The 13795-nt window shown below is 40.8% G+C and overlaps 1 protein-coding gene across 1 annotated transcript in view; it reads right to left on the bottom strand.

The window, feature by feature from the left end:
* The window catches only part of plcg2 (phospholipase C, gamma 2), a 43316-nt gene extending 30374 nt beyond the window's left edge, over positions 1 to 12942 (bottom strand). Inside the window, exons 1-10 of the mRNA XM_079502377.1 lie at positions 12807 to 12942; positions 8646 to 8837; positions 6171 to 6320; positions 5331 to 5424; positions 5189 to 5236; positions 4369 to 4453; positions 3234 to 3314; positions 3082 to 3125; positions 1691 to 1763; positions 946 to 1047 (exon numbers count right to left, since the gene is read on the bottom strand). Coding sequence (XP_079358503.1) covers positions 946 to 1047; positions 1691 to 1763; positions 3082 to 3125; positions 3234 to 3314; positions 4369 to 4453; positions 5189 to 5236; positions 5331 to 5424; positions 6171 to 6320; positions 8646 to 8829 — 861 coding nt within the window. The 5' untranslated portion in view covers positions 8830 to 8837; positions 12807 to 12942. The remainder of the gene's footprint in view (positions 1 to 945; positions 1048 to 1690; positions 1764 to 3081; positions 3126 to 3233; positions 3315 to 4368; positions 4454 to 5188; positions 5237 to 5330; positions 5425 to 6170; positions 6321 to 8645; positions 8838 to 12806) is intronic.
* Positions 12943 to 13795: the final 853 nt, after the last annotated feature.

The following is a 13795-nucleotide window of genomic DNA, read 5'->3' as shown; positions in this document are numbered from 1 at the left end:
CGCCCCCCAATATAAATTGACTGCTACAATAACCTTAACCCATTTTGGGCGGGAACCCCTTTTGGTGTTTTAAGCATTGTTATAATTTAGCTATTGAAAAATAGCAGATCTACAAGCTCATAGCGCGCCACCGAGTGGCGCGCTACGAGCTTGTAGGTCTGCTATTTTTGAAAAATCGTGAAAATTAAATTTTATTTTTATTTTATTTATTTTTTTGAAAATAATTTGGGGACCCCCTAAAATAATTTGGCGACCCCCCGAGGGGTCGCGACCCACGGGTTGAGAACCCCTGCTATAGACCATGGTCAGGGTGTGTTTACTGGCATTAAAACTTCTCAGTTTCCTGAGAAGATAAAGCCGCTGCCTTGCCTTAATAGTAAGTAAAGTAAAGTAAAGTACACTGTAATTGTCCCAATATGAGGCATACTTTTCCCTAAGAAAACCATTCTTGAATGCTGCCACCACCCACCGCACCTACATTGAGTGACGGCAAAACCCATGCGTACAGTAGGCTTATATTATATATGATATGAAAACAATCAACCAGGAATGGATTAGTACGTAAGTTGGAGAACTACCAACAACAGAGCTCACAGCTGCTGTCGAAAAGCAAAAAATAATAGTAAATAAATATATATATATTAGCGAATAATCCGATTTTAATTTACAGTGTCGAATAGCGTTTTGATAGTCGAATATTTGAATATTCTGTTAATGCACTTGATAGTTGAATATTTGAATATCCTGTTAACGCACGCACGCACGTCGCACGCACGCACGCACGCACGCACGTCGCACGCACGCACGCACACACACACACACACACACACACACACACACACACACACACACACACACACACACACACACACACACACACACACAAGCTAAGCTCTTTGAATTTAAGACACAGAAATAATACGAATAATACAAATACAACAGCACCTCGCTGACGGTGAACTTGGGGTCATTGGTTTTCCTCATGGTGTCATCGATGAAGGTGGTCATCAGCTCTCTGATCTTGTTCTGATCAGTGGCCCACCACTCCTGGACGATGAGAGAAGGAGGGAGACGGACACGGCGAGAAAGAGAGATGGAGAAAGTGGGATAAAGAGAGAAAGGGTAGTAGTAACGAGTAAGTGAGTGTAGGGCTGTTTTGGTATTTTTGACATTGTTTTTGGTGTTGAAACTCGAGAACCGTTTGCCCCACCGACTTCATATTCGACACACGCGTTCCACACCCCCGCAAGGAGGGAACCACCACAAAAGGCTCTGCTCAGGCTCTGCCAGTGGGCCTAATCAGCCTAAATCCCCTCACCTGTGCAATTTCCGGGCAACAGGTTTGTGTTCCATCGGTATTCGTTGTAGAGTAATACATAGACATGTTAAATTGCTCAGATCATCAGACAGTGTCAGCCCCAGAGACCCCTCCTGTGACAGCTTGCTTGACATGACTCATGTCATGTTAACTATAGCTTCCTTACAACAAATAAAATAACATAATGTGGACCACAATCTCTGCATTCACACTGTTAAGATGCTAAATTGGGCAGTGCATGTCAATTTCTTACTCATTGGAGATGAGAACCTGGCATAATATTTGTAGGAAAGTGAAGGCAAAAGTAAGTATTAATTAATTAATTAATTAATTAATTAATTAATTAAAAAAAGACGCCTCTGTGTACAGTACCTGCTGCTGGTGGAGGAGAAATTGTTGGAAGTCATGGAGCAGAACCTCTGAGGAATGAGCCTTATCTGTGCACCTACAAGATAGAAAAGACCCAATACACTGTCACACTATTCTCACATTAATCTGTCTAATGAATCTGTACAGTTGGGTGCCACCGATATTGTCCCTTATCATTTGACCCATTTAGGCCTGAATTTTAAAAAATCATTCTAAATCCTCCAGTTTTCTGAAATAAATATTTTCACGATTTTTCAAAAATAGCAGATCTACAAGCTCATAGCGCGCCACCGCGCCATCTACAAGCTCATAGCGCGCCACTCGGTGGCGCGCTATGAGCTTGTAGATCTGCTATTTTTCAATAGCTAAATTATAACATAGTTTAAAACACCAAAAGGGGTCCTTTTGCGCAGATCACGCAAACCTCAGCAAAAAGAAAAGGACAATATCGATGGCCTCCAACTGTAACTCCAATGCCAACAACCGCAGAATGATAGGTATACAGTGAGAGTCAATAACATATTGATAACACTTACTAGCACTGTTTTTGAGCCCCTCCACTACAAGCTATTGAAGACTACGTCATATGGCAGCCAAGTCTATGGACTTTGTTTAGGCCAGTAAATGACGATGTAAGACGCCATATGGCCAATATAAATACATGTTGCGCCCCTCACTTCACAGTAAAGTTCACACAAGTGATTTCTCTGTTCTGTATTGCTTTATTTAGCATGTAGAGTAAGACAGACATGAAGCAGATGGTGGGGGGGAGGGGGGGGGGGATGCCTGCAGAAAACTCCAACCGACAGATTTGACGATGTCTGATGAGGTTAGGAGGTACTAGTCTCACAACTCCGTACTTACATTTTTACTTAAGTAAAAGTATCAATTCTGCAATGTAGAAAATACAAGCCCTTCCGAAACCGGAAAAAGCTCTTGTTCGGTTGGAGTATGTTGCACTTGCAGCCTTAAGACATGCAACACAGCACTTTCCAGTCAGCTATCGCAATATCTAGCAAATATCTCCGTAAAATCTGAATCCCCCCCCCCCACCACCCACCCCCATTTCCCCTCACTGTATATTTTTCTTTTCCCTTTTTACCTCCCTTATGATGAATTCCTGTTCTGTTCTTTGACTATATAGAACTGTCTATTTGTACGTCTCTAAATGTTTTGATGAATTGAACAAGGTGGACCCTCTTGTAAACAAGTGTAATGTTTAATTGGGTCGTCCACTCACAGTTAACAGTCTTTGTATTGAGTTTGTGCTTGAAATGTACTGTAATTCTGCAAACTGTTAATAAATATTTCAATCAATCAATCAAAAATAATTCTAGGGCTATTAAACACTCTATCCAATTATCCAAATATCACACAAAAAATAGGATGCTTACCCCATGATGAAAGCACACGATTCCGATTTAAACTCTTCAAGGATCTAACATATTGGATAAGGATAGCATGAATTAGACAATAACAATCACTAGAATGAATGTTCAGTGCTTTCCTAAAAACAACAACATCATAATAGTCATCTCAGACTCACTTCTTTCTGTTCAAACATTATGTTGTTGTACAATTTATGAAACTGCTCGAAGTCCAACTGGTCTTTTGTTGCTCCCACTTCCTGTGAAAGAGGAACAGGAGGAAACAAAATATACTCTCATACTTCATAGCACATTCAGTGGGTCAATTCAGAAACATTTACAATACACAATTTATTTCACCGTTAATATAGAATAAAGTGCGACATCTGCCTGCTTGTAAGTGTGGTCTTAATGTCTCATAAGGCTGCGTTCACACGGGCAGATGCAAAAGATGCAAAGATGCAAAGATCACAGCATCATTTGTTGCATTGTTGCTTCGTAAAATCTGTTGCTCACACAGTCGTGACTTCATCAAGTGTGCGTCCGTAGTGACGCGTGTCATCGCAGCTACAGTTGTAGCTTTAGTTTGTAGCTTTGCATCTGGAAGTTGAACCCAGCTCAGCTTCAATTTGTAGCTTTGTAGCTTTTGCAGCAGCTACACACGTCGGATGCATCTTTGTATCTTCATTAATGCTGGCTTCCATTAACAATGAATGGTAGAGTGTATCTTTGCATCTGCCCGTGTGAATGCAGCATACGTCGTATAGGTATCTGTTCGTTTTTTTCCCATAGAGATTTCCAACAATATTTATGTTGATTATTTTAAGCCTGGAAGCAGACCATCCAGTCTACCTGGTGAATCATGACCATAAAACATTTGATTATGTGAAAAAGAAAAAGAAAACAGCAAAAAAAAGGGTATCTATATAGGGTATAAATATAGTATAATTAAATATTCAAATATTTTCTTTTATGTTCAATTGTTTTATGGTTATGTTTCACCAGGAGCCTGGATGGCTTGGTTGGATGGCAGGATGGATGGCAGGATTCAAATAATTTATTAAAAAAAATTGGGAAATCTCTGCGGGAATAATGAATGGGCTTTCTATGCCATATACAGGTAGCAGCGGTCCCCAAGGAAATATAAATTACAATATACAGCTTCCCTGAATCAAAAGTGAAACATTGTGCCATACATTCAGTGAGGACATAACAAGGTAAAGATAAATGCCTGTGTTGTTATAATGCCTTATAAGTGCATTAAAATGCATTGTAAATGAGGTAAGGTAAAGATACATGAATAAGACACAGTACCGAGAGCTTTTCTTTGAGGGTGCGTGTGTTTGGGGCCTTGTAGTTAAGCTGGGGTAAGAGGGACTTCAGCTCCTTCAAGCTGATGCTGTAGGACAATGGGAGAGAAACAGAAGAATTGACTATATTGACTGACAAATAGCGTTGGATTCATGCTAGATCTGTGTGGATGGTTGTCTCTGGTTTCAGGCTTTACAATTGCAGTCCGTTTTCGACAGCAGCGCACAACCTTAGCTTGATTTCTGCTGTCGTTTGGTGTGAACTTAACCCGGTCGATGTCAAATTTTGCACACACACTCCCAGGATGCCAACGATGAACCTCTGCCCCAAAATCTCCAGAACGACCTGTTATAGCGCCACCCATTTTTTGATATAACTCCTCCAGATTCTGTCGAAAAATCCCGCAAATCGTTACACACTATCTCTATGGTCATGTATTATTAAAAAAATATTTTTCTACATTTAAAAATTCAAAGGAAATTGTATACATTTTAAAAACAAACAAATGAACAAACCTATTGAATTCCATAAATACAAATTATAATCGGTAGGCAGGTTTGGTCTTTTTTTTTTTTAAATTCATTTATATTTTATTAACGCAAGAAACTAGAGCAAGAGGCTCTAGTTTCTAATGGCTTTGAATCTCCATCGATGATGTCATTGGTAATGGTGTTTCTGAACCGTTCAAAGCCCATATGAGACTTTGAGTACTTAGAGTAGAAGGGAATCGAGCATTACTGAGGACCAATTATATGAATATAAGGTTCAAAATAGGTGACGCAAGGCTTCAAGTCAGAGACAAACAAGAGGTTTAATACTTTACCTGTTCTTTTTGGTCTGATTGATAGAATACATCTGTTTCCTCAACCAACTAGAAGTACAGAAATAACAAGTGTAAGATGACCATATCATTCATGGCATGTTCGTTTCTGCATTAGCGTGTATATATATATGACTCAGTATACCTCTCTATGATGTCTGGAGTAGAGGCTGCCAGTGTCTCTTGTCTCAGTAACTCCAGTCCTATCAGCCATTTGTCTGCATCCTCCACTGAATCAGCTGGGGAATCCAGACATTTAACCAGCATTTCATTTCATTTCGTCTCAGTCATTAATTTAGGAACATTTCAAACTCTATTTATTTCTTCATCAAATAGGCTACTAGAAGCCATTATTGTGCGGTGTGAAATAACATATTATCACTGTGTTTGCATACAGTACATCTGTATCTAGATGATTTTTTTATTTACAGTCTGTCAATCCAATCTGCTAAATGCCTAAATTGTAAATTGTAATCCGGGTGGCTTGAACAAAGATCTCTCACTCCAGTGCTACCTATAGAGAAGTTATTTTCAAAAAGTGTTTTGTATAAGACTGTCAAAATGTGGTGTATGCAGTACTCATGTTTCCTACATAACTGTATGAACGTGTATATCTATTCTGTAATGTCCACGCCCCACCATCAGGTGATGTCACCAATTATTAGTAATTCTCAGCACCTGAGCTGTATTGTTTGAGCTCTTTAAGAGCAAGTTCTTTGTCTGTGAAGGTCTTAGGACCGAATCGTTTGCTTTTTAATTGCACTTTGAGCACAGAGCACTTTTGAGCATGATAAAATAAAAGGAAAAATGTTTCCCTAAGTCTATAGAAGTTTTTACTTCATTTTTGTCATGCAGTGAGCGAGTTGTGTTCGGTCAGGTTTTCCTCCATGTTTTTGAGACCACCGCTCCTGTAGTTAAGTTTGAAAAAATAGGACGAAGCAACAGTTTTCTCAGTGCTTCTGCATACAGTACATAACATACCCACCTCCGAGACTCAGCGTGTTCAGCACAAACTGGGAGCCGTAGAAGATTGTGAAACAGGTGTTTTCATCATGTCTGTCCCTGAAGTCTCTGAAGCGTTCAAAGTCTTTCGAGTTTCTACCTCGACGGATCTCCCTGATCTCAAACAGGTCCACTGGAAAAGACACATGATTGCATTTGTAAATGGAAGAAATGCCCTAAAATGTGTTTAATAATAGCATACAGAATGTGCATTGCTTAAACAGCATGCTGTTTGATACGTTTATCTGAACAACTATGTGTGACACAGTGACAGCATCACACGACTCAAATGAATTTATTTCTCCTTCTGATTCAGTTAAAATGTTCACATTTGTAGATGACATCACTGTGATGGGTCTGATCTCCTGTGTTGCCTCACTAGTTGAGTGGTGTACGTGCTTAACTAAGCATAAACATCTAAAACCCAACTTCTGCAAAATCAACAATCTACAACTCAATCTGATCTCAGGTCAAAATGGGTTAAGTGTAGGGGTATTGAAATAAATATTTTTTTAAGTAAGTAAAAGGTGTGCTCCTGTATACACAATTCATTTGCAAATAATTATGAGAGGGGTGCCCTTATTTTTCTTCCTCCCAAAATGCCTGTGCACGACCAGTGGGCTGATTTGAAGCTCTAAACTTTTGAATAAATGTCAAGACCAGGGTACAATATGACAGGCATCAGGCAACTTGTTCAAATTTGAAGGGAATTACAGTATAATTATAACACAGTGTCATATATATGAATGAAGCTAAAAACTGTTTTGAGTAAAAAGGCATGGTCAGTTAGTTTGTATTGTCTACAATGTTCAATATGAGTTCAGTTCAGTAGCCATGTGGCTTTGCTGCCTGTTTGTTGGGACACATGGTCTGACTCACCCGAGGAAGTCAGATTGGGGACAGTTATTTTCATTTTCACTTTGCTTCTCAAAGAGTTATGAAGATTTCAGTGGTTTGTTTCATTTATCTTCAGCGACTCACTGAGCACATTTGAACTTTAGAGACCCATTGACACATTTTTGACTTTATCTTTATGGGGTTTCTCGCAAGTTCACCTTCAATTAGCACAATAAAGTGACTTCTACAAGTGCATGAGCTGCTTTGCATCTCATTACCACCACCAATCTAACAGAGTGTAAAGAATTGTCAATTTTTATTAGCCTAGCTGTCATTTGCCAGACTGATAACGTGGATTCACTCACACGGTGCCCCACGGTATCAGTCTGGACTTTGGCCTATAGGCAAATTCAGAAACGGGTCTCATGGTCGCAGCTTACGTATTTTCTGTAGGTGGACTCGACATATGCTGCAGGGTTTAAACCCTCACCAGGCGCACCTCTTCTACTACAGTGAACGGTAGAGTGACTGAAGTTAGTCTGCCTCAAACGTTACTCTTTTACCTGCTTTTTACTAACACTAACATTACAAACATGCCCAGAACATCGAGATGAACCTGTGTTGTTTATGGCTGCTCCAACAGTAGTGGCAACATTCCAAAATAAACAAAAACGGAATGTCAAAATATCCACCGCGGGGTCTGAGACCAGAGCCATTAAGTAATGGTTGAGATGAAGCAGTGAAAGGTCCTGAAAGATACATAACGTCAGTCTTACCCAATACCCAATCTTTCTGTTTTAGGAACACAATGCTGCTGTATACCTCATACATAAGTACATAAATGCTTAGCACTCAATGGCTCTGGTCTCCGACCCCGCGGTGGATATTTTGACTTTCTGTTTTTTTTTTATGTTGCCACTACTGTTGGAGCAGCCATAAACTAAACAGGTTCATCTCGATGTTCTGGGCATCTTTGTAATGTTAGTGTTAGTAAAAAGCAGGTAAAAGAGTAACGTTTGAGGCAGACTAACATCAGTCACTCTACCGTTCACTGTAGTAGAAGAGGTGCGCCTGGTGAGGGTTTAAACCCATAGAGTATATAAAGAAGGAGGTTTAAACCCCGCAGCTATGTCGAGTCCGCCTACAGGAAATACGTAAGCTGCGACCATGAGACCCGTTTCTGAATTCGTCTATAGGCAGAGAGTATTAGAAATCAGAAAATGATTTCTGCTTTTCGCTTTTGTACGGACAGCAGTTGAAACGCTGTCACTGATAGGCCCCGATCATTTTCTGATTTCTCATACTCTCTGCCTATAGATCGAAGTCCAGACTGATACTATGGATGGGGCAAAGTGTGAGCAGGGCCGGATCTACCATATGGGCACTTTGGGCACGTTCCCAGGGGCCCTTGGGCACCAGGGGGCCCTTAAAAAAAAGAATTGCCGCGTCGGCCACAAAACCGGAAACAGCTTTGTCCACGCGACAAGTTGCAGCGTGGGTGGAGCTTCATTTCCATCCACCAGCTAGCTGTCAAAAAACCAGGAAGAGACTCCTGCCGCTCGCGGCATTTTGCCGCCCCTTGTCGCGTATAACTGGGTGCGTGTGTGTGTGTTTTACTCACTGACGCCGTCGGTCTTGTCCGCGGTGCGCGTCCACGCCACCTGCCGCGTCTCCATGATGACCTGCACGGTGAGGCGCTCCACCTTCTGGAGGAACACCGTCATGACGACGCCCATCTCCAGGTCCCGCTTGATCAGGCTCTTCTTGTACTCCGTCATCTCCCCCTGCTGGCCGCGACACGCCATTACCTCTGCTGCAGGAGGAGACAGTATTCAGTATTTTAGCTGTGACGTGAGCGCCCCCTTCTGAGATACTTCCGGGTCCTACTTTTGTGTCGCTTTTGTGTCCCCATAGAGTTATACTGTGACGCTCCGTCGGACTAAATATGAGACGAAAACAACCATGAAAGTCACATTTTACCGCTTTCCTCGCAACAACAAAGCTGCGCTGCTCTCCCAAATCTGGCTGTGACAGGCCGTCTGCCCCACACGGAATACTATCGCCATTTTATTTCATTGTGTCAACTAAATCCTCATTAATGCAAACTAGATTCAACATACTCAAGCCTGCAAACATTCTAAATATGCCCCCGAAATATTTTACTGAGCAAATGGACTGTTACCACCTTCAATAATAATGATAATAATAGTCTTTATTGTCTCCACATCATATATTTTTTTGTCATGTACACTTGTACAAAACATTCATAATTCTACTCGAGTTGGAAGCATTAAGACCCATTTTAACCCTCAATGGCTTCCTTTCTGAAAAATAACGTCATTGTAAAAATATTCACGCGTTTAGATATTCTATTTACAATGAGATGCGGACGGGAGCTGGTGCCACTTGGACCCGGACGTAACGTAGCACTACAAAATGACGTCGGACTTAAATACTGAATACAGGGAGACAGGGAGAGGGAGGGAGGGAGACAGGCAGAGAAAGAGACAGAATGAGAAGGAGGCAGTGTTGATTTTGCCAGCATATTTTCATTTAGTCATCGTCTTTTGAGTAAAACTTTAGGGAAGGACCATCGGCCACATATCGGTATGTGCAGCTATATATTTAAACCATTTAGGCCTGACCTCGAAATTAAAAAAAAATCTTCTAAATCCTCCAGTTTTCTGAAATAAATATTTTCACGATTTTTCAAAAATAGCAGACCTACAAGCTCGTAGCGCGCCACTATAATGATATGGATAGTATCAATATTATATCCATATCATTCATGATATTAGACTGGAAATTGTCTGTGATTTGGGATATTGTACTATTGTGATATGACATAAACGTGTTCTATAAAATATAAATATCGGATCGGGAAAAATCGGTATCGGCAGATGCTCAAAATCAAATGATCGGAATCGGATCGGGAGCAAAAAAACGTGATCGGGACATCCCTAATATAAAAGGTATCGGACGATATCTACCATTATCGGTATCGGCAAATGAAACGGACATTAACCGATGGCAGTAGCCGATATTTATCTGTTGTTGATAAGTATACATTTTGCGTTGGCTATATGTCGTGTATGGTTATCTGCAGCCTGCAGCTGTAGTTTCTGAACATGAATTTCTTGTATTGAAGAATGTGTGTGTGTGTGTGTGTGTGCGCGTGCGTGCGTGCGTGCGTGCGTGCGTGCGCGTGCGCGTGTGTGTGTGTCGGATGACTCGCATCGCAATGCGACCCACGTGGCCTGGAGAACAACACGGAATGTGTGGCGTTCAGACTATTCTAGTTTCACACATGGCTGATGACGTGCAGTGTCAAGTGGGAAGCCAATGGGATGAGCAGTTGGGTCAATCAGCTGAGTGGTTCACGAGATACGCTTGTAATGTTGATCCATTTGGAGCGAGCCGGGCCGGTCCTGGAGAATCTCTTCATTTGATCGACTTTACACTCCAAACTGCACTCTATTGGGTCTTGTGGAGTAGACCAAAGAATAAGGAAACAGCACTGTGGCATTTTTCTGTAAAAAGTATAAGCTTAGAAACATATAGTCAGAGGTGCAAAAACATCACTTTTCTGGCATTAGTTGTGGTGTGATAATGTTCCCACTGGCACTAAACTCTTCAAGACACGCAGTCACACTGAGGATATGTGTGGATATTCACGATTATACCGCTATAGCGATTTTTCTATCACGATAAAAAAAAGATACGATTTTACGTATGTCCTGCCATACAGTATTGGGTAGTATTTGGGTAAAATAAAGAACTAAAACGTTTGAGAGATATAAATTCATTGTACTGTGCCACCAAAATGTGGAATGCCCTGAACCCTAAATCCATTAAAGGATGTGAAACACTGGCTTATTTCAAAAATGTCCATAAAAAGTATTCTGTCAGCAAATGACACGTGGAGCCCAGGCGGCCGGCGTAGCCAATTAAGCACCTGTAGCTACAGAATTTACATTCTTATAATGGTACAAATTTGTCAGCTCTGTTAGTCAGTCCTCTTAGTAAGACGGCAGTATAGAGTACGTGGCTGGTTGAACATCCGTATGGGAACCGTTCCCAGTTCGATCCCAGGCTCCCCCAGAGTTAGTCGAATGCGAACGAAAATAAAAGTGTCAGTACCGAGGCTAGTGTCGAAGTGTCCTTGAGCAAGACTCTGAACCCCTAATTGCTCCCAATGTGCAGGTTGGTGCCTTAATAATAATGGATTGCATTTTTATAGCGCGTTTCTATGCACTACGACTACGTGCTTACTCAAAGCGCTTTACAATGGTCCATTCATTCATACATTGGGAGGTGAAGCGGCGAACAGTCAACGCCAGCGTCCTCACTTCCCACATTCACACACCAATGGTGGCAACCACTGGAGGCAAGGTGGGGTTCAGTGTCTTGCCCAAGGACACTTCGACATGTGGACAGGAGGAGCCGGGATTCTAACCGCCGACCCAGGGATCATTGGACGACCTGCTCTACCTCCTGAGCCACATGCCTTGCATGGTTTCCTCCGCTATCGGTGTATGAATGCGTGAATGGGTGAATGTAATGCACAATCTATGTAAAGCTCTTTGGATGAAAGCACCATTTACGGCCATAATACATTATTTGGGGCCTTGAACTGTATAGCAGAGGGACCCACATCTTTGAGTGTTTCACTTATAGAAGGGCCTTGCGGCTGAGGGCCCCTGGGCACCGGACCGTCTGGCTCGGTCAGTAATCAACTGTTATCGTTCAAAAATAAAAGTAACATTGAATTATTCCTCATACATATACCGTAATAGAAAGCACTCTAGAAACATGATGCTGGAAATACCACATCATTGACTTAATTAACAGATGTTTTATAAGGAGGTATGTATATAGTTCTTTATAGTTACAAATTTAAAAAATGTCTCATGTGTAAAAATATAGAAGATCACTCTAAAGGGAAGTTAATAAGTTACTTAGACATACAGTAATCACCAACCCAGTTTTTCTCTCTGTGACCTGTACGGTAATAAGCCAGCATGTCATGATTTACACTGCTTCCTCATATTATAGGCTATACCGATAACTGACGCCCATGGCACATGCACTTAGGAATGCAAGAAAACAAGTGCAAGATACACATGTTATTGTTTACATTGTATTAAAAAAACGAATTATTAGACATTCAAATGCTTAATCAAACCCAATTGCCTACCCATTTCCTTTCTCTGCAGTTTGTGGGCCAGGTAATTAAGTGGAACCAGAAATTCTAGTCAAACTCAGTTGGGTATGGTATGAACATTCTGTCACAAACTATGCAAATGATGGTTTAGTGACTAAACTTTAGTCAGTGCCAAATGGAAGATTACTGGTCCAGTAATACTGGAACTTAGTATAGATATGAATGAATATAGAATCATCTTACGAGTCTTTTGTTTCAATACTACGCTATGATGTATAGCCTAACATATCTAAATTAAAATGACAACACCGGGTATACCATAAAGCTGCATATAGCACTACAATGTAGTGCTATATGCAGGCTGTATGGTATACCCGGTGTTGTCATTTTTATGTAGTGACTACATAAGCAATGGGATATTCAACACCAAACTGACTCACTGTAGCTCAACAGATAGCCTGCCAACAAAAAGCGGATTTCCCCCCTTGTCACTTATACATCATGTGTAACAACTACAACAGGCAGTCTTTGTTACACATCACATTAAATGCATCACATCAAATACAACTGACAGCCAAATATAAACATATATAGCCTTATATAAAAATAAATACTTACCCTATTGAACGTAAATTACAGGTCATCTGCTCAGGCTCCTGCACGGGATTGGTGTCAATGATGCATGTTTGAAGAGTTTTCAAATAAACAGTAGCTATAGTTCCAGCATGAAGCAGCCAGCAGCACGACACACCAGTCAGTTCCTCTATTGGGAGTGTAGGAGGAAGTAAAAGTTCACTTGCATTATAGACTAGTGTAGAGAGGCATGGCAGTAATAAAAACAGATCCGGAAGCGCGGATATGTTATCTATATATGCAAAGTTCCCAAGGACGGAAAACAAAGAGTTTTCCAGCTGAGCTGAGCGGATGCAGATCGTGCACTTTAATTGTTTAGGCCTTGAAATGTTTCACTAATAGTTGCATGCTTTATGATGAAACATTACCGGCACTTTCGAACTGGGTACTATGGGTAGCCTATCTCTGGGTGATTTCACACGTATTACTCTATCGCATGTACGGTATCCGACCGTTGATGTATTAATTAATAGCTGATCTTTTAAAGCGACATTGCATTTATAGTAGAGCTCTATGCGTTTGTTGTGAGCGTGTTGTAAATAAGCTATTCTCTTAAGTAGGCCTATGAATGAATAGCGCTTTAATTAAACGGAGGAAAGTCCTATATGAATCATTTTTCTGCCACAAAGTTGTAATGTAACGTTAGGACTAGCCTACTCACTATCATCATCACTATCACAGCTGGCTGCGTGCTGCAGCACCTGCTGCTCAACTCAGAGGTGACGTGAGAATATCACATGCTGCCTATTAAGGAAATCCATTGTAGCCTTAATTGTTCCATTATTTAAAGCTTCTGACAAAGTAATTGTTTAAATGAATGGTAGATTATTATTATTATTATTATTATTATTATTATTATTATTATTATTATTATTATTATTATTATATTTTTTGTATTATCTTGGGTGGGGGAGCTAAATATAAGGTCGGACCCATAAGGGGAAATTATATGGGCCATAGGGTGTCAATGTAGC

This window comes from Electrona antarctica (genome assembly GCF_951216825.1).
Source record: "Electrona antarctica genome assembly, chromosome: 5".
NCBI classification, from domain to species: Eukaryota; Metazoa; Chordata; class Actinopteri; order Myctophiformes; family Myctophidae; genus Electrona; species Electrona antarctica.
Note: the sequence above shows the minus strand (reverse complement) of the source record. Positions and strands in the feature narration are given on the sequence as shown.